This window comes from Rhincodon typus, chromosome 33, assembly GCF_021869965.1.
Source record: "Rhincodon typus isolate 14 chromosome 33, sRhiTyp1.1, whole genome shotgun sequence".
Lineage (NCBI taxonomy): Eukaryota > Metazoa > Chordata > Chondrichthyes > Orectolobiformes > Rhincodontidae > Rhincodon > Rhincodon typus.
This window is the reverse complement of record NC_063364.1, coordinates 23,131,010-23,151,710: the sequence shown is the minus strand read 5'-3', so window position 1 is coordinate 23,151,710 and position 20,701 is coordinate 23,131,010. Positions and strand designations below refer to the sequence as shown.

Genomic DNA, 20,701 nt, shown 5'->3' with positions numbered 1-20,701 from the left:
ACCCTTCTTCAGAAAAAATGAAGAAGGGTCTAGACCCGAAACATCAGCTTTCCTGCTCCTCTGATGCTGCTTGGCCTGCTGTGTTCATCCAGCTCTACACCTTATACATTGAAGGTGTTGGGCAGTGGGTCTGGGTGGGATGTCCTTCAGAGAGTCAGTGCAGACTCAATGGGCCAAAAGGCCTCTTTCTGCACTGTAGGAATTCTATGATTTTTGTGAGGTTATGGTTTCATCAGGTTTATTGGAATCATTAAAACATACTGTACAGAAAGTTGACATTTGGCCCATTGTATCTATGCTAGTTTTCTGAAAGATCAGTTGATCCTTGTGCACTTCCATTGTGTTCAGTTCTTAAGTAAACATTGAGGGAAGAAAGGGCCCTGCTAGGATTCTCTGGCGAGTGAAAAAAAGTCTTTAAATGTATTTCACTTGTAAGATTTATTTTCAGGAGAGGAAGATATTAGCCAGATCTCTGCTGATGATTGCTGCTTTGCTTTGATAGTTCAGTCAGTCCAATGATTTAGTTTTTCCCCAAATCTGAAATTCCCATGGAAGATTGTGGTGATTTTGGAGGCCTGCTTATTGACATGGAAGACAGAGTCCAACTAGGCACAAAACCTGAAAACTTACCTCAACCTTTTGGGTTGATCAAGCCTGGACCAAACATTTCAGTTTAGCTGCTTGATCTGAAGTACATTTTTCATAGTAACTGGGCCAAAACTGGACATAAGAAGTGTTTGGAGGAAGGATCTCAATACGTTTATTGTCAATTAAATTGCAATTAAAACACTGTATTGTTGGTTACATTATCTGTGAACAGTTCTGATCCTCTTATCTAAGGAATGGTACACTGGCATTGTGGGCAGGCCAGAGAAGGTTTACTTGCTTGAGAGTGGGCATAGAGGGACTGTCTTATGAGGAGAAGTTGAGTAGGTTGGGCCTGTACTCATTGGAGTTTAGAAGGTTAAGAGGCGACCTTATTGAAACAGACAAGATTCTTGGGTACTCTACAGGGAAAAGGCAGAGAGGTTGTTTCCCCTTATGGGATAGTCCAGGAAGACAAGGCAGATTCTCAGAGTAAGGGATCACCCATTTAAAACAGAGAAGAGGAGGAATATCTTCCCCAACAGTGTACTAAATCTACGGAACTCTTACCCCAGCATGCTGTTGAGGCTCAGTTGTCAAGTATATTCAAGGCTGAGATAGATTTTCCATCAGTAAGGGAATTGAGGGTTATGGGGAAGAGGCAGGAAAGTGGAGTTGAGGATTATTAGATAAGCCGTAATCTCCTTGAGTGGCAGAGAAGACGCATTGAGCTGATTGGCCTGCTTGTCTTAAGATGCTTTATGTCAAAATTTACACCGAGAGTTTGTTTATAAATTACCTATTTATTTGCTAGATGTTTTGCAGATTATTTGCAGTAAATTAGCTCAACTACCTGTTTAATGTATTGAGGGTGACAGTCTTTTTCAGTGAGCCAGTAACTGTATAATCCTAAAATCCACAACTGGAAAACAGTTAAAGCATATTAACTTATAGTATTGCTCTAAATCTCTAGTGACCCACCATCCATGGATACTGAACTATTATTAAAAAAGACAAGTGCTTCTCTCCAGCTTGCCCAAGCTAGCCTCTTGCTGCAAAATACTGCCTGGAGTGAACATAGAGAATATTAAATTATCAGTACGCCTGTTGCATTATGAGATGTGCCAGAAGACACAGTGGTCTGATTCAGCTATGGCCCCACATCCCTGATTCCCCAGTTACTGCTTGATGGCTCGATTGAGCTGTATGTCACAATATGCAATGTGTACTAATATTAATCTCAGATGTCTGTCAGTGTAAGAAAGCTGAACAAAGAATCCATTCATCTCTCCAATCTGAATTCATCAAAATGTACTTTTCATTTTTCGTAAATGTTGAAGTTTTTTGTTTTGGTTGTCTGACTGTTTTTGCTGATGTTTAATTTGTGCAAAATAGAAATCATCAGGAATTGAAGGTTTATCTAATCCACTCATTTGATTGGGTATGGAATAAATCAGACTTGGGAGTGCACAGAGCTTGTAACCTCCTGCATTTGTTCTCATTTCCAGGACAATCATAAATTCAGGACTACGGTTGATTGCTCCACGAGCTTTTGCCAAAAATCCTCACCTTCACTACATGTAAGTCATCCCAAGCTTAGTCTGGGTTTATAGAGGGTTAGGAGTTGAGTGGTTAAATTCAGATGCTGAGGTAATAAAGATTATGTTTTTTTTTCCTACAATCCATTGCTCGAGAGACCTGAAACATCAATGATCCACAAGCCTATTTCTTTTTCTCATTAAATAAACGTCCTTATGATGCACAGGAGTTTGAACAAGCCCAGAACGATTTGTGAAATAAAGACCTTGGAAGATCTGCAGAGCTTTTTTTAACAATAACAAAAAAAACCGCGCAAGATAATGGAGTGTTGATTATTTCAGTCTAAATTTCAAAAGCCAAATGTTGATACATGTTATTGTGAAGAAATAGGAGATAATCGGATAGCGAGGAGGAGGGACGATGACGTGAATTTTCACCTCAGATGGACTTGCAATGAAACATTATCATGAGATTAGAACCAACTGTCTTTTAAGGGATGTGACAGTTACTTGCATGAATAGATGTGACGCGTTATTAGGCTGATTTTATTTTCTAGTATCATGCTTACAATAAGGTGAGGACAATTCAAAGAAGTGGAATATTCTTTTTTTTCTCTTTTAATTGCAGCTTTCATGTCCAGAATCATGTGAAAGATTCCAGATCTCTTTGTCTCTAACTATACCAATGACTGTTGTTTCCCCTTGACAAGTCATTCTGTTCACATCTCCTGATAATGGTGAAGAAGTGCTCCTCTGCTTTCTTCTTGTGGTAGCTAGATAGTGCAGCATGTGAATGGAAAACATGTCTATCACTGGAGGACTTCACACTTTCTGTGGGCACAGTGGTTATCTTAGAATGTGGTTGCCTATGTCACCTAGAAAAGACAGACAAGGAAGGAGATTAGTTCTTATTCAGACATTCTGTGCCTTTAGAAAACCATTTACTTACTGCATAAAGCACAATTACTATGTTATATATGGGGGTAAGCTAGGATTTGGTAGAGTCCCTGAACAAGGGCAGGCAAAGACAATGTCAGGGTTTGTTGGATTTAGGAAAACGGACTGGAAAAGGAGTACAATGTCTGTAAAATGTGAGGTCATCCATTTTGGTTGGAATAACAGCAAAGTGGACAATTATTTAAATCGTGAAATGTTGCTGTATGCTGCTGTGCAGAGAGATCTGGGTGTCCTTGTGCACGAATCACAAAACATTGGTTTGCAGATGCAGCAGGTAATTAACAAATGGAATACTGTCCTTCATTGCTAGAGAGATGGAATTTAAAGACAGGGAGGTTATGCTGCAGCAGTATAGGTTGCTGCTGAGGCCACACCTGGAGTATTGTGTACAATTTTTGTCTCCTTACTTGAGAAAGGATGTGCTAACATTGGAGGGGATGCAGAGGAGGTTCACTCGGTTGATTCTGGAATTGAAAGGGTTGGCTGATGAGGAAAGATTGAGTAGACTGGGATTATATTCATTGGAATTTAGACAAATGAGGGGGGATCTTATAGAAACATGTAAAATTATGAAGGAAATGGATAAGATAGAAGAAGGGAGGTTGTTTCCACTGGTGGGTGAAACTCGAACAAGATGGCATAGCCTCAAATTAAGGGGGAGCAGATTTAGGACTGAGCTGAGGAGGAACTTCTTCACCCAAAGGGTTGTGGATCTGTGGAATTCTCTGCCCAGTGAAGTAGTTGAGGCTACCTTGTTGATTATTTTTAAGACAAAAATAATTAGATGTTTGAACAGTAAAGGAATTAAGAAATTATGATGAGCAGGCAGGTAATTGGAGCTGAGTCCACAGAAAGATCAGCCATGATGTTATTGAATGGAAGAGCAGGCTCAATGGGCCAGATGGCCTACACCAGCTCCTATTTATTATGTAATCTCAGATACAGCAGGGTATCACATTGTGACTGTGACACGAGAACCAGGTCATTGATCCTCTTCTTAAAAAAAATTATGAAATAAATGAGAAATAAATGCTGAAAAGCAACAGAAACACAAAATACAAAAAAAATGGAACCACGTTTCCTTGACATGCATTTCTACCAGTCCTTTAACAGCAGAATTGAAACAATGCCTGATCTTCTGTGCCTTCGGCATGTATTAGGCCAGTCCAGTCCAATTGGTGGTGATCCATTGCCGATGCTCATGCTATTATGAACAATTTATGGAAACAAGCCATGTCTGTTTGTCAGGGCTGTGTTGCATTACTGCTTCACACACTCAAGTGGAAAATTATCTGTGTGTCATATTATCAGGCCGTTTCGGATTGAACAATGTACAAGACTATTGTTCTTTTGCAATGAGGTCATGATTTATAATTAGGGCTGAAATATCCATCAGCCTGTGCAACTTCCTCTTGTTAATTTGGAACCAGTCTCTGATCAGATCTAGCAGTGAAATTAATTATCTGTCAAAATAGCAGGGACCGAATCTGTGACACTCGATGTGGGGTGTACAATTCTGCTCCCTGTAACCTGTCAGGCTGACAAAGCTCACTTGATGCTCCAGGAGACATTTATCCTCAGAAAACATGTCCTACAGGGGCCTCAGATCTCAGTTGTCTGTTTGGTGTTGAGGCTGAAGTGTGATTTAATTGGGTCAAAAGAGGACCAATTACAGCTCAAATGAAGATGTACAGTTGTCAAAGTATATCTTTCAGGACTTCATTTAAATCTGAAATAGTATTTGAACACCCCACGTACTAAACGGGATGTTAATGCTTTGTCCTTGGACTGATATCTGATTTTTTTTTATTTCTACCACTTTCCACTAATAAATCAAACTGTGTTAAACTATACTTTAGGCTAATACTGCTATTAACATTGTTAGATAAATCTCCTTAGTACCTCTGAGCTGTGGGTATCTTCATGTACATGTTGTTTAAGGCAGTTAGTGCCCGAAGAGTTAACTTGCATCAAAGGATGAGTTCTACCCATCAGAATATAAAGGATTGTTCCTACAGGAGCTAAACAGTTTGTTTGTCACTTGTGTTCAGTTGTTCTTGTGCTCAAAACACAAATATATACTTGAACCTATCCTGATATTTCACAAGAGACTATCATGTATCTCTGATATAATGTAACTAGCTGTTAAGTACTGTGTAATAAACCTATTCTGTTAATCAAGATGGAGTCTACCTTTTGCTGAGAACTTTGTGTGGGCATCTTTCCCCACTTCTTGACTATAACGTAGGCTACTATCGACAAGAAGGATTTGGTAGTAATGAACCTATCCAAGGCATCTCTAATGGTTCAGGTGGACACAACGACAGCATATACCATGCTTACAGTTGTATTGATTTGATTATATATACCAATAAATCCAGACTCCTTACCCTAGAGTAAGGCTCTTCCACTCTGTCAGTACTATGGCAATCTGTTATTTACAATTATGCACTACAAGTTACTGAATACAGCTCTCCCAAGTAATGCCTAAGATTTCTTTCTAGTCTGCTGTCTGCTTCTAATCTACTCTGCTGATGTCAGAGCAACATCAGTAAGTACCATTATCATTTGCATATTCCATTATGCCACAGGAATTTTCATTAAAAGTAGATACATTTCAGCTTGTTCCTGCTTCATCGGGTGGATTGGATGCAAATCCTTGTTTTGTGAGTCAATGTGGAATGAATACTGACACTTTCATTGCTACTCAAAAAGTCATTCCAACTAAGATTGCTATCAAGTAGATGGTATTAACAGTATGAAGTCAAAAATTAGATGCACCAAATAACTATATAGGATAAGTTTAGTAGATAGTTATATAGTTTACTACACTTGATGCCTGGGCACCATTAATTTAGTCAGATACACATGATAGCTGTATATTGTTGGGGTTAGCCAGAAGTGCCACCTTTGTAGAGTTATTCAAGTATGTATTGTACCTGCCCTATGTACTGCGACTTAGATGCACCAAGCGCCTGTAAAGAGATGTACAGGTACAAACAGGAGCATTGTACCATTCACAGCAGATTGTTGATCAGCGCTGGGGAGGTGATGTAGTGGTAAAGTCACTGGAGTGATAATACAGAGTCCCAGGCTAATATTCTGAGGACATGAGTTAGAATCCCACCATCATAGATGGTAAATTTTGAATTCAATTAAATGGAATGAAAAAAAACGTGTCTAATGTGCTGTCAATTATTATTACAAAAAAGTGAGCCCATTTAGTTCACTCGTATCTGTCCTTACCTGGTCTGGTGTACATGTGACTCCAGACCCACAGAAATGTGGTTGAATTTTAACTGACCTCTGGGCAATTAGGAATGGGCAATTAATTCTGGGCCTAGTCAGCGATGCACACATTGTCCCAATGTTCCTTTTGACATTCCATGCATGGCGATCAGTGTGCCAATATGGATCAGAGTATAGCTTCTGAAAATCACTGCTGTGCATGGACCTCGGGGGTCTGTGTGCAAGAAAGAAAACATTCAAGGAAAACCTACCCACACCCCATGAACAAATAAAAATAATCTTAATTACTTAGCTTAAAGGCATAAAGCTTAGAGTTAAAATAAGTGGTTTAACAGTTTTTTCTGTGTTTTGAAGGCTGTGCTATAAGGGTGAGAGTTGAAATTGTTGGGCACTCAGTTACTGGCTCTGAATTACCACCAGAAACTTTGAGGCTAGGTGAACACAGGTTGATGCTGTGTTCTCATTGTGAACTTCAGTCATGACTAAATGATGATCTTACCAACACAGAGTTCAGTTCTCACATTAATAAGTAGAAAAGAACCAATTTGAGTAAAGCAATGTCACAACGACCAGGTAATCATTTTTGTGATGTTGATTGAGGGGCAAGTATTGGCTGGTACACTGTTAAAAAAAAGTGCTGATCTTCTTCAAAATAATATTTACATGTAAGAACATAGGAGTAAGCCACTCAGACCATCAAACCTCTTACAACATTCAGTTAGATCATGCCTGATCATCTACTTTAACGCCACTTTCTCGGTTGATCTTCATATTCCTTGATGCCATTGGTCTGCAGAAATCTATTAATCTCTGTCTTGAGCATGCTCAATGATTGAGCTTCCACGGCCCTTGGGGCTAGAGAATTTCAAAGATTCGCTGCCCTCCAAGTGAAGAAGTGCCCTCCTCATCTCAGTCTTAAATGGTCAGCCCCTTATCCTGAGTTTGTGTTCCTTGGTTTTAGAGTCACAAGGTAAAGGAAACATCTGCATCCATCCTGTTAAACCCTATTAGAATTTTGTAAGTTTCAATGAAGTCATCCCTCATTCTTTAAAACTCCAGGAAATGCAGACCCTGTCTACTCAATCTTTCCTCGTAGACAATCCTGCCATCCCAGGAATTAATCCGGTAAGCCTCTATTGCACTCAATGACAAGTATATCTCATCTTAGATTGAAACAATGTACAGTCCTCCAGGTAATGTCTGAGCGATGTTCTCAGTTACCCAAATCTCCTTGCAATGAAGGACAATGTATCACTTGACTTCCTTGCAGCTCTCTGCACCTGCTAATGTGAGAGACTCCTGTACAAAGAGTCCAAGAAACCTTTGGACACACACTTCACAATCTCTCACCATTTTTGAATGGTTTTTTCTTTTTTTGATTTTTTTCCACCAAAGTAGAAAAAGTAACTTCTCACTTATTCACATTGTATTCCAGCTGTTGTGCTCTATTCCACTCATTTCATCTGTCAAAATCTCCTTGAACCCTCCTTGTATCGTCCTTACAACTTACTTTCCACAAATATCATAAAATAAGACAAAGACCTGCAGTTGTTAGAGATCTGAAACACACAAAAACAAAGGTTGCTGGAGAAACTGAGCAGGTCTGGAAGCATCCGTGGAGAGAAAACTGAGTGAATGGGTTGAGTCCAGTGACTCTTCTTCAGAACTGATAGCAACTGGAAAGAAGTGGTATTTATGTAGATGATGGGGGTGTGTGTAGGGGTGGTGTGGGGTGGGGGGAGGGGGGAGGTTATGTAATGTTGGAAAGGACTGAGTGGATGGTTGGAGAGGGAGACCAGAGAGAGAGAGAGAAAATTAGGCAGACAAAGGGATTGAAATGGTAAACCACGGGAGAAAAGAAGCTAGATAAGTGGCAATGGGAGCAATAAGTGGGTGAAAATGGGTTGGCTGTGCTGAAGCCAACCAGTATAGCAGGACCTGGTGTGTATGGGTAGCTAATAGGCTTGAAAGAGATATTTACACTCTAAAACTATTAAACTTGAGTCCCGAGGCGAGAACGCGGAAGATGAGGTGTTGCTTTTCCAGCTTAGGCTGAGTCTTGCTGGAGCACTGCATCAGACCTGAGACAGGGATACGAGAGGTACAAGGTGTATGAGATGAGTTTCTGGAGCAGTATATTCAGAAGTCAAGTAGAGATTGGCTATTTTGGATTTAATGTTGTGTCATGAGAAAGGACTAATTAATAACCTTGTTGTAAAAGAGTCTTTGGAAAACGGTTATCGTAATATGATAGAATTTTGCATTCAGTTTCAATGTGATGTACATCATTCTGAAACTAGAGTCTTTGACCTGAAGAAAGGAAGTTCTGAAGGTATGGGGCAAGTTGACTAAGGTGGATTGAGACAATATTTAAAGTGAGTATTTAAAGAAAAATTGCATGATCTACAACAGATATACATTCCACTAGTCATAAATACTGAAGCCTTCAGCAATATCCAAATTGAAAAGAATCCCTACAGTGTGGAAGCAGGCCATTCAGTCCATCGAGTCTGCACCAACCCTCTGAACAGCATCTCACCCCCAGGCCCACCCCCTATACCACCCCTATATTTTCCACCCGAAACACTCTGGGCAATTTAGCATGGCCAATCCACCTAGCCTGCACATCTTTGGCCTGTGGGAGGAAACCGGAGCACCTGAAGAAAACCCACGCAAACACGGGGGGGCAGGTGCAAACTTCACACAGACAGTCGCCCGAAGGTGGAATCAAACCCAGGTCCTAATCACTGAGACACTGTGCTGCCCCATCTGATTAGCAAGCTGGATTTTGGGAAGGATATCCTGCACTACTTATCTGATTCTTCTGCATTGTTTGGTGTTCACCCATTCCCTTTATGCCTCAATGTGAAGATGTTATCCATGGAGTTCTCAGTCTTGTAGATACGCCATAGTGATATCAGATGGAGCTCAAGTTTCTGCAGCTGTTGATATTTACTGCACAAGTGCTCACTAGGTCACCGTTAGTACCTACTACTTACCCCACACCATAGAACAGATGTTCCATGTAACCAAACCGCCTTATCCTGCCTCAAATTTACTTTCTGCAAAGTTCCAACACAATGCAACAGCTCATAAAACAGTAATTACTGCTCCTAGAATTCAAGGAAATCAGCTCCAACACTGAAAACACCGCTCTTACAGCCACAATTTTCTCCCATCCTCCATCTTGGATTCACATACATTAACTTTATTTTACTTTGATTTACATATAGTCATCTTCCTTGGTTTGATCTTAACTTAATAAACCTTAAAGCTGTTAATAAATTTTACTTTTACAGTTAAATGTGACTAAAACTTAACACACTTTACTCACACTCAATTAACCTTACTTGAAGCACCTCTTCTCCCTGTGCATGAATTCCCACATGAAGGTGATTCGTTGCAGATTCTGAGTATGTCTTACTCAGATACAGTCTTCTAAACTTGTGCTCCCTTACTGATATCCATCTGAGAGGGCTGACTCATTATGTCTCATTGCAATGCCTGAATATTTGACAGTGCTGGGCTGCCTCTTTACTGCACTGGATTGTCAACCTAGATTTTGAACTCAAGGGGGGCACAAACTCAAAGCCTCTGACTTAAAGGTGAAAGTGTTATCCAGTGACACACAGCTGACAAATTAATACTCTCGAGCAGTCTCCCCTTGGGGTTAACCAAAGAAGCACCAATTAATACAGAATTGTAGCTAAAAGGTGAGAGTGGAATGGGAGTCCTACAAATATTGCCTTAATCAAGGGAGACAGTCTCTGTCACCAAGAGAAAGTAATAGCAATGTATTAGCATGTTTATTAATAATTTAACAGAAATAAATCTGCTGCCACAGTAAAAACAGTCTGAGAACAAGCAAACAAAAATCTGATCACACCACAGCTCCCTAGGGACAGGGAAAGGCAGCTGAAACCTCTGATTTAGATTGCACCTAAAATTAATATTTATATCTCGCTTTTATCAATGTTAATTGTTTAGTAAATGTGTCAACTAAGTGGATGTAGATTTCTTCTGATTCCATTTTGCCGGTGGTAATGTAAGAGAGGAGCTTTCCCAACTATAGATGGCCTGCTCTTAACCTAGACCTCTACTTGGGATAAGATTCATTAAAATATTTACTGTGTTTAAGTGGAACTTTAGGGATTTACTGCAAACCTTTGCCAAAGCCATGGTAGGGAAACAGGTAGTGAAGATTTTTAACATTGTCAATTTGTGCAATACCTTCCATTGTCAAGAGCAGTGTTTTAAAAACCAACGTAGCTCTAATCCAGCCTTCTGTGGCCCATAATAACATGGGATAACAGGATGCGTGCCTGTGATCGAACAAGAGTGTATTATGTGCTGAGTCTCATCTATGCCAAAGTAAAACATCATACAACAGCAAGTGTTAGTCCATCAGATTTATTTGAAATCACAAGCTTCCAGCGCACCGCTCCTTCATCAGGTGAAGTGGAGGGAGGTGGCTTCTTCCAGTTCACCTGGCAAAGGAGCAGCGCTCCGAAAGCTTGTGTTTTCACATAAACCTGTTGGACTGTAACCTGGTGTCATGTGACTTCTGATATTGTCCAGTCCACTCTAACACCAGCATCTCCACACCACCGATGCCAAAAAATTCTCTTAGTGAGCAGGGTATGGTGTTCAATTGTTCTGTGTTTGATTATACGTGTCTGCTTACTACTGATTCTCACTGAGCTTGACTGGTTAAGCCTGGGTGTGGACTCAGAGAAAATTAAACGAGCTGCAGACAAAGCTGAAAGCCAGAAATGAAGCAGATTGTAATTTTTAAAAAATGTGAATAAAACATGTTACACGTCCATGTAAAAGCAACAGCAATTTCTGAGATGTAAAATATGTAACACAAGGAGCTAATGGAGCAGCTGCCCACTTATGATTTGATCTCTCCACTGAACAGGAAGCTTGCTCCCATGATTATGATCTATGCACTTCAAGCATTCATTGTATCTCACGCACCATTTGGAATCTAATGAGTTACTACATATGGGTAGAACACATAACCTACAGTTTGTCAAGCAGCATCATAGGAGCAGGAAGGCTGACGTTTCGGGCCTCGACACTTCACCAGAAATGGGGGAGGGGAAGGGGTTTCTGAAATAAATAGGGAGAGAGGGGGAGGCGGATAGAAGATGGATAGAGGAGAAGATAGGTGAGAGGAAACAGACAGGTCAAAGAGGCGGGTATGGAGCCAGTAAAGGTGAGTGTAGGTGGGGAGGTAGGGAGGAGATAGGTCAGTCCAGGGAGCACGGACAGGCCAAGGGGGCGGGATGAGGTTAGTAGGTAGGAAATGGGGGTGTGGCTTGAGGTGGGAGAAGGGGATAGGTGGGAGGAAGAACAGGTTAGGGAGGCGGGGATGAGCTGGGCTGGTTTTGGAATGCGGTAGGGGGAGGGGAGATTTTGAAGCTTAATTCCTTCGCCTCCGCCGCATCTGGTCCCAGGATGAGGCATTCCACTCCTGTACATCTCAGATGTCCTCGTTTTTCAAGGACCGCAACTTCCCCCCTTCAGTGGTCGAGAACGCCCTCGACCGTGTCTCCCACATTTCCCGCAACTCATCCCTCACACCCCGTCCCCGCAATAACAACCAAAAAAGAATCCCCCTCGTCCTCACGTACCACCCCACCAACCTCCGGATCCAACGCATCATCCTCCGACACTTCCGCCATCTGCAATCCGACCCCACCACCAAAGACATCTTTCCCTCCCCACCCTTATCTGCTTTCCGGAGGGGCCACTCTCTCAGTGACTCCCTTGTCCGCTCCACACTCCCCTCCAGCCCCACCACACCCGGCACTTTTCCCTGCAACCGCAGGAAGTGCTATACCTGCCCCCACACCTCCTCCCTCACCCCCATCCCAGGCCCCAAGAAGACTTTCCACATCAAGCAGATGTTCACCTGCACATCTGCTAATGTGGTATACTGCATCCGCTGTTCCCGTTGTGGCCTCCTCTGCATCGGGGAAACCAAGCGGAGGCTTGGGGACCGCTTTGCAGAACACCTACGCTCGGTTCGCAATAAACAACTGCACCTCCCAGTCGCAAACCATTTCAATTCCCCCTCCCATTCCTCAGACGACATGTCCATCCTGGGCCTCCTGCAGTGCCACAATGATGCCACCCGAAGGTTGCAGGAACAGCAACTCATATTCCGCTTGGGAACCCTGCAGGTCAATGGTATCAATGTGGATTTCACAAGCTTCAAAATCTCCCCTCCCCCTACCGCATCCCAAAACCAGCCCAGCTCGTCCCCGCCTCCCTAACCTGTTCTTCCTCCCACCTATCCCCTCCTCCCACCTCAAGCCGCACCCCTATTTCCTACCTACTAACCTCATCCCGCCCCCTTGACCTGTCCGTCCTCCCTGCACTGACCTATCTCCTCCCTACCTCCCCACCTACACTCACCTTTACTGGCTCCATCCCCTCCTCTTTGACCTGTCTGTTTCCTCTCACCTATCTTCTCCTCTATCCATCTTCCAACCGCCTCCCCCTCTCTCCCTATTTATTTCAGAACCCCCTTCCCCTCCCCCATTTCTGATGAAGGGTGGAAGCGTCTAGGCTGGAAACGTCAGCCTTCCTGCTCCTATGATGCTGCTTGGCCTGCTGTGTTCATCCAGCTCTACACCTTGTTATCTCAGATTTTCCAGCATCTGCAGTTCCTACTATCTCTCACTTACAGTTTGTCATTGTGAATCTTACACTCACCCCTCAGGCATTCACACATGACGTTATCATTAATGTAGTAACTAAACTTCAGGTGCTGAAATACTAATAGCGCCAAATATACTAAAGTATTATTTTAATTTTGATTAGATTTTCAAATAAATCTCTTTGATGTATTTCTCCAATATACTTGTATGTTACATAGGAACAGAGGAACTGGAAGAAACAATCCATCCCCTTGAGCATCTGCTGCCATTCTGTTAGATCCTGACTGATCTGTACATCAAATCCATTTGCCCAACTATGTTCTATATCGTTTAAAACTTTACCTAACAAAATTCTATCAATCTCAATTTTGAAAACTTCAATTATCTCAACGTCAAAATCCACCTGAGTGAAGAGAGTTCCAGATTTCTACTTACCATTTACGAGAGAAAAGTGCTTCCTGATTTCACTGTTAAATGGCCTGACTCATAATTTTAAATGATGACTCATTGTTCTAACCATGTTTGCCAGATTGTGCAAATGGTTTCTCTTCAAATACCCTGTCAAATTTATTTATGATTTTCAATGGTTGGATTAGGCCACCTTCAAAACTTAAAAAAATACAAAGCATTATTTTGCTGAGCCTCATAATTTAACTCTTCTTGCCCAATACCATCATGGGGAACTTGCTGATTAATATCTCCAAGGCCTCTGTTCCATTCATGAAATGCAGAACTCAAAACTAATGCAGTGCTTGGATAACCAGAGCCTGTACAATCGGAGCATTGCTTCCACACATTTGTATTCGAATCCCCGTGAGACATAAAACAACTTTCCATTAGCCTTTTTGATTAATTTCTGTACCCAAGGACAAGTTTTCAGCAAGTTTTTATTCCTAGAATCTCAAATCTAAATGCTGCACCACACTTCTAATCATTAAAAAAAAGTCCAAGTTGACTTTATTTTCTCTAAAGTGAATGATTGCACGGTTCCCCACATTGAGCTCCATATGTCTACTCATTTTACCCATGTCTCTGTAACTTCCATTTGTACAACTTACTGCTTCCTTGGAATCATCTGCAAATTTATATTTTTATATATATGTGCATATTCATACAGGAAATATATACATATATATATTTCTATTCCTTCACCAAACATAAAGAAAAGTTGTGATCCTTGTAAAAATCCTGGAGAACATCACAGTACTTCCTGGTTATAATCCAGAAAGCCAAGTGGTGAAGGACAGAACTGAAACTAATACTTAAGCATTTATTTACAGAAATACAAGAAAAACCTGCTAACTTCAGCAGCACAGTTTCAGTCTGTTTCTCTTTACAGAGGCCCAAATGAAACCCCAGTTAATGTTGATAATTTGCATATAATTAAATGCAACCCACAACTATTAATCAAACCACATCACCTTTATTCCTATTCTCTGTCCCAACGTCCTAACTAATTTGTTACAACGCCTCTTTAATTAGTATTCAAAAAAACCAAGGAGCTGCACATGCTGGAAATCAGAAATTGCTGGAAAATCTCAGCAGATCAGGCAGCATCTGCGAAAAGGAAGCAGAGTTAATGTTTCAGGTCCAGTGACGCTCCTTTAGGGTTACTGAAGGGTCACCGTACCTGAAACATTAACTCTGCTTTCTCTCCACAGATGCCGCCTGACCTGCTTAGATTTTCCAACAAGTTTGACTTCTCATTCATATTCTCTTGTGCAGAAATGTACAAAATGTATTAGGGAAGTTGATGTAAATAGCATGCATAGATATTCCACAAACCAACATGCTTGTGATGTCTTCAAAAATACAAATTAGTCAAAACTTGCTTTCTTTGACATGCTCCTACTTTTTTGTTGGTTTCACTGAAGCGTTATTGTGTGGGAAAACATACCTTAACTTTTTTCTGCATATTATGTATTAAGTTATACGTTAACTATATTTTCATGAAGGAAGTACCTGCAGTAAGCAAAGTCTGCTCAGGGAACCTACAACTAGAATTTTGAAAGAAAACTAGGAAAAGCATCAAAGAATCTGGCCCAGAATTCGATTGTGTCAATTATTTAGACACATGTTATTTCACATTGTAATCTGATTAAAGACATGCAAGTTTAGTCCCAGGGAAGGTAGGTTGATGGGTAGAGGATGAATGACAATAGAAACTGCTCAATATTTAACTTAAAACAGACTAACAAATTCATTCTGATGCTTACCTATGGAATTAAACTCAGTTAGATTAGGTGTATATTGGGTTTGTTGGAAAGTAAAGAGAAAGTTAGAGTAAATAATCAAGGTTATATATTGTGTGACATTGTTCAGACTTTGAGTGCTGATGGATCAAAAGGTATGCCTGCCTTCAGTTCAGTCTGTTCCTATGTCCTGCTGAGCTAGAAATGCGTGGACTCATGTTCATGACTTGCACGGATGGTACAAGGCGTGATTAGCCCTGAGACTTGCTGTAATACGCTGAGTTCATATTATCTTTCCACAATGAAAAATCTATTAACCAGTTTTCCAAATGCCCAGTCCTATCTCACAATGGCAAGGACACTCAAATGTAGGCCTGCTAATGTTATATAGCTCATTCTGACCTTAATTGCTTAGACTTAATACTTCTGGACCTGTGTGGGGTAATAGACAGCAAGACTCTGCCACAGGTTCTGCTCTATTACAGTTTCTTTCACTGCAGCCCAGGCTGCATGCTCACTTGAAGATCCTTTTTAAATGCACTTCGCCCGATCTTCTTTGGGTAGTCCCATCTGATGGTGTCCATTGACGTGCCATTTTGGCAGGGCATGCATGTTAGAGTCTGGCCCAATTCAACAGTCATCTCACCTTACATGTTAGCTAAATCTTGATTCTGAATCTAAGCCATGAGAGAGACATTAGGGTGGATAGTTTGGCTGCCCATTAAACACAATGGTTAATATGTAATTTCCCTAACAGCAATGGATCAAAATGTCAGGCTCTGTGTATAATGAGCGAGTGGTCAGATACAGTGAGCCTTGCGCCACTGGCAGAGATAAATGCCTGCCTTTTTGTTTCTCTGATATGAGGTTTAAGGTGATGTGATGGAGTATGCCCAGTATAAGACAAGGCTGTAACTGTACCTTTTTTAACCAGTAATTTAGATGGATTCAAGTAATTGGTCTTTGTTGAATTCAGCGAGTGCACACCACTTTGTGAGGAACCTCAATGTTTCCTTGGCTTGATCTATAATGGTTTTACGATCCATGGCTGATTCAGAACCTGGACCAATCTGATGTTAGAGAGACATAAGCACTGAGTCTGACACTAATAATGAAAGTGACAAGCTAAAGTCTCAATTAAATTGGACAATGATTCAGGTTTTCTGGCAGGTTTAGTGAGGAGCACAGATCACTTGATGGATAAAAGAATGTTCAGCATAGAAATCCTTTATCCAGATTGTTCTGTCAGATAATTCAACGTGTTCCATAGAAATTAAGCATCTTTTCTTTGTGCTGTGTGGCATAAGAAAAAGAGATAAAGTTGAAACAATTTTCCGTTAAATTCTATTGCAGTAAGTCAATTAAAAGTTATTTCCGAATACTAAAGCCATTGTATTAGATTAGGATGCAAAAAGCACAGTGACAGGTAGTGTGACAAGGTTGAGAAACTTCTTTCTATTATTTCAAGCAGTGTTTTTTATTAACGACATGAAGAATAGAAGACAGCTTTCCTTAACACAACCTGGTCAGTAGGCTGAACAGTGAATAAATGGAATTTAATCCTGAAAAGTGTGAGGTGATGCATTTAGGGAGGACTAACCAGACAAATGAGTACATGGTGAATGGTAGGACCCTACGAAGTACCGAGGGATATTGCTGTGTGTCCATGTCCTTAGATCCTTGAAGTCAGTTGGATAAGTGGATAAGACAGTTAAGAAGGCAAGTGGAATATTTGTTTTTATTAGTCAAGGCATGAAATGCAAGAGGAAGAAGGCACTGATGGAGCTGTACATAATCTAAGTTAGGCCACGGCTAGAGCACTGTGTGTATTTCTGGTTGCCACACAATAGAAAGGGTGTGATAGCACAAGAGACGATACAGAGGCAGGTCACCAGGGATGTTGCCCGGGCAGGAGTGATTCAGCTATGAAGACAGACTCGATATGCTGATGTTCTTTTCTGTTGAGCAGAGAAAGCTGAGGGAGGGATCTGACTGAGGTGTACAAAAGTTCTGAGGGGTAGATAGGGAGAAATGTTTCTCTTTGGTAGAGGGGTCAATAACCAGGGGCCACAGTTTAAAGGTAAGGAGCAGAAGGCTTAGAGGGGATTTGAGGAAAATGTTTTCCACCAAGAGGGTTGTGAGTATCTAGAACTCACTGCCTGAAAGGGTGGTAAAGACAGGAACCCTCACGACATTTAAGAACCATTTAGATGGACACTTGAAATGCCATAGTATACAAGGTTATAGGTCATATGCTGGAAAATAGGATCAGTAGAAATGGATGTTTGATGACTGGAGCAGACACGATGGACCAAAAGGCCTCTTTCTGTGCTAGTAAAAAATCTATGACTCTATAGGTCTGAGGTTCTGTTTCAGGAAGTTCCAGGCTAGCTTTGTATTTGTTTGCAATCCATGTAAATGTGCTAAAGATATAAGTGCTTTTTGGAAGCTGCTTGTTAAATAATTTCGAGGAAATCAGGAACACTGGTCTTCTTTGGTAACTGTTACTGATTGCCATCCCATGCAATGATATGTCAGATTACATTTTGCAGCAGGAGTGGTCAAGTAAAGAGAGTTTAAAAACATTCTGAAGTCACTGGACTTGAAACATCAACTTTGTTTTCTCTCCACAGAAGCTGGCAGACGTGCTGAGTTTCTCCAGCAATTTCTGTTTCTCTTTTAGAAACCTTCAGAGAGTTTGGCTATGAAAGAATGCCTTTGTGCCTTTCGGAAATCTGGACGTTTTGGAGGGAAGCTTTCATTAATTTTATAGAACATGAGGACCTATGAAAAATCCTTTCATCCATATCTATTGATTAGGAAGTGGTGTATGAAATGTGTTCTGATAAGGCTTTTCTCAACTTCTTGTAGATTCTATCTCTGCTATACTCTCATTATTGTGCTCTCGGTATCTTGCTGTGTTGTTCTGCTGCTGCACATTAATCAAGCTGCAAAGAAATCTGTCAGATTTAGTGTTTACACATGAGGCTGACTGAACAATACTTTCCATCTTCTGAAGGAGACAACAGCACATGTTCACTCGACATGATCTCCAGTGGTTGATAACACGATTAGGGGGAATTGACCTGTATTATAATCATAGGCTCATAGAAATTACTGTGCAGTAGGAGGCCATTCAACCTACAGTGGTACTCACTTTCCGACTGAAGCAAATTACACTAATCTTATATAAAAGGAGGGAAATTTCTATATAAATATTTTATAGCGGCAACCTGGTTCAATTAGCTGCTTTGTATCTTTGCGTCAGCATGTTATGTGTTTGAGACAGACACCAAATTTCCAAAAAGAAAACTTCCTTTGATTTGTTATGACTGTTGATGAGAATTGGTGGCTTGATTCATTACTTGGTGTTACCCTTGCTCGTTGGCAACGCTCTCCCCTCTAAGTCTGAAAGTTGTTAAAGTCCAACGTCAAGTATTTTAGCAAAAGTCTAGCTTGATGTTCTGGTGCCATATTGAAAGAGTGCTGTTCTGTCTTTCAGTTGTCTGGATGAATTAATAGACTTCAACACACTATTTCAGAGGTAAAGAGATGTATCCTAATGGTTGGACTGGCATTTCCTCTACAACCCATACCATTTCCAACAGATTATCAAACTATTCATTCATTTGCGAATTGTCCAACATCAGAAATTTTTTTTTTCTTTATTCATTCATGGGATGAGAGCATCGCTGGCTAGGCAGCATTTATTGTCCATCCCTAAATACCCAGAGGGCAGTTAAGAGTCAACCACATTGCTGTGGGTCTGGAGTCACATGTAGGCCAGACCAGGTAAGGACGGCAGTTTCCTTCCCTAAACGACATTAGTGAAACAGATGGGTTTTTCCCAACAATCAACAATGGATTCACAGCCATCATTAAATTCTTAATTCCAGATATTTATTGAATTCAAATTCCACCATCCGCCGTGGTGGTATTCGAACCCATGTCCCCAAAGTGTTATCCAGGTCTCTGGACTAACAGTCCAGTGATAATAAAGCTAGGCCATCACCTCCCCTTGATAATACTGAGAATAAAAATGAAAACTTTAATCATGAGGCTCCCTTCTGCTCAAGTGATTCAAGGAGTCTGTGTGTGTCCAGGAGGTTGGGCTGATTTGAGTTCCGAATGCTGCAAAACATAGGAGCAAAAGTAGGCTTTTCAGCCCATTGAGCCTGCTGTGCCATTCATGAGATCATTGCTGATTTGATAATCCTCAACTCCACTTTCCTGCCTTTTCCCCATAACCCTTGATTTCCTTATTGATGAAAAATCGGTCTATCTCAGCTTTGAATATACTCAATGATCCAGCCTCCGTGATAAAGAATTGAACAAATTTGCTCCCTTCTGAGTGAAGGAATTGCTCCTTCTTATACAGGTGACCCATTATTCTAACATTATACCCTCTCGTCATAGACTATCCAACTTAGGTTAAAAGGTTAAAAGAGTAGACTCTCACACGAGGGGAAACAGTGTCTCCACATACACCGTGTCAAGCCCCCTAAGAATATTATTTGTTTCAATAAAGTGTCTTCTCATTCTTCTGAATTCCAATGAGTACTGGCCCAACCTACTGAACCCATCCTCATAAGACAATCCCCTCCATACCTGTGATCAACCTAGTGAACTTTCTCTGCATTGCCTCCAATGCCAGAATGTCTTTCCTCGGACAAGGAACCAAAATTGTTCACAGTATTATGTATATATTACATAAACTCCCACTTGGAAATAAGTGGGCATATTAGCAAGAGGCAGCTTGGTTTTGTGAAGGGCAGGTCATGTCTCACTAACTTGGTTGAGTTTTTTTTGAAGAAGTGACGAAGATGATCGATGAGGGTAGGGCAGTGGATGTTGTCTACGTGGACTTCAGTAAGGCCTTTGACAAGGTCCCTCGTGACAGGCTGATACTGAAGGTAAAGTCGCACGGGGTCAGAAGTGAGCTTGCAAGTTGGATAAAAAACTGGCTCGGTCATAGAAGACAGAGCGTAGCATTGGAAGGGTGCGTTTCTGAATGGAACTGTGACCAGTGGCATTCAGCAGGGATCAGTGTTGGGACCTTTGCTATTTGTAATATATATAAATGATTTGGAAGAAAATGTAACTGGTTTGATTAGTAAGTTTGCCAATGACACAAAGGTTAGTGGAATTGCGGATAGCGATGAGGACTGTCAAAGGATACAGCTGGATATAGATCAGTTGGTGACTTGGGCAGAGGGATGGCACATGGAGTTTAATCCAGAAAAATGTGAGGTGATGCATTTTGGAAGGTCTAATCCAGATGGAAAATATGCAGTAAATAGCAGAACCCTTAAGAGTACTGATAGGCAGAGGGATCTGGGTGTACAGGTACACAGGTCACTGAAAGTGGCATCGCAAGTGGAGAAGGTAGTCAACAAGGCATATGACATGCTTGCCTTCATCGGCCGGGGCATTGAGTTTAAAAATTGGCAGGTAATGCTGCAGCTTTATAAAACCTTAGTTAGGCCGCATTTGGAATACTGTGTTCAAT

At 41.1% G+C, this 20,701-nt stretch overlaps 1 protein-coding gene across 1 annotated transcript in view; it reads left to right on the top strand.

Annotated features, from left to right (window-relative positions):
- ntrk3a (neurotrophic tyrosine kinase, receptor, type 3a) overlaps positions 1–20,701 on the top strand; it is a 659,663-nt gene that overhangs the window by 183,471 nt on the left and 455,491 nt on the right. Inside the window, exon 3 of the mRNA XM_048615740.1 lies at positions 2,094–2,165. Within this exon, the coding sequence (XP_048471697.1) occupies positions 2,094–2,165 (72 nt within the window). The remainder of the gene's footprint in view (positions 1–2,093; positions 2,166–20,701) is intronic.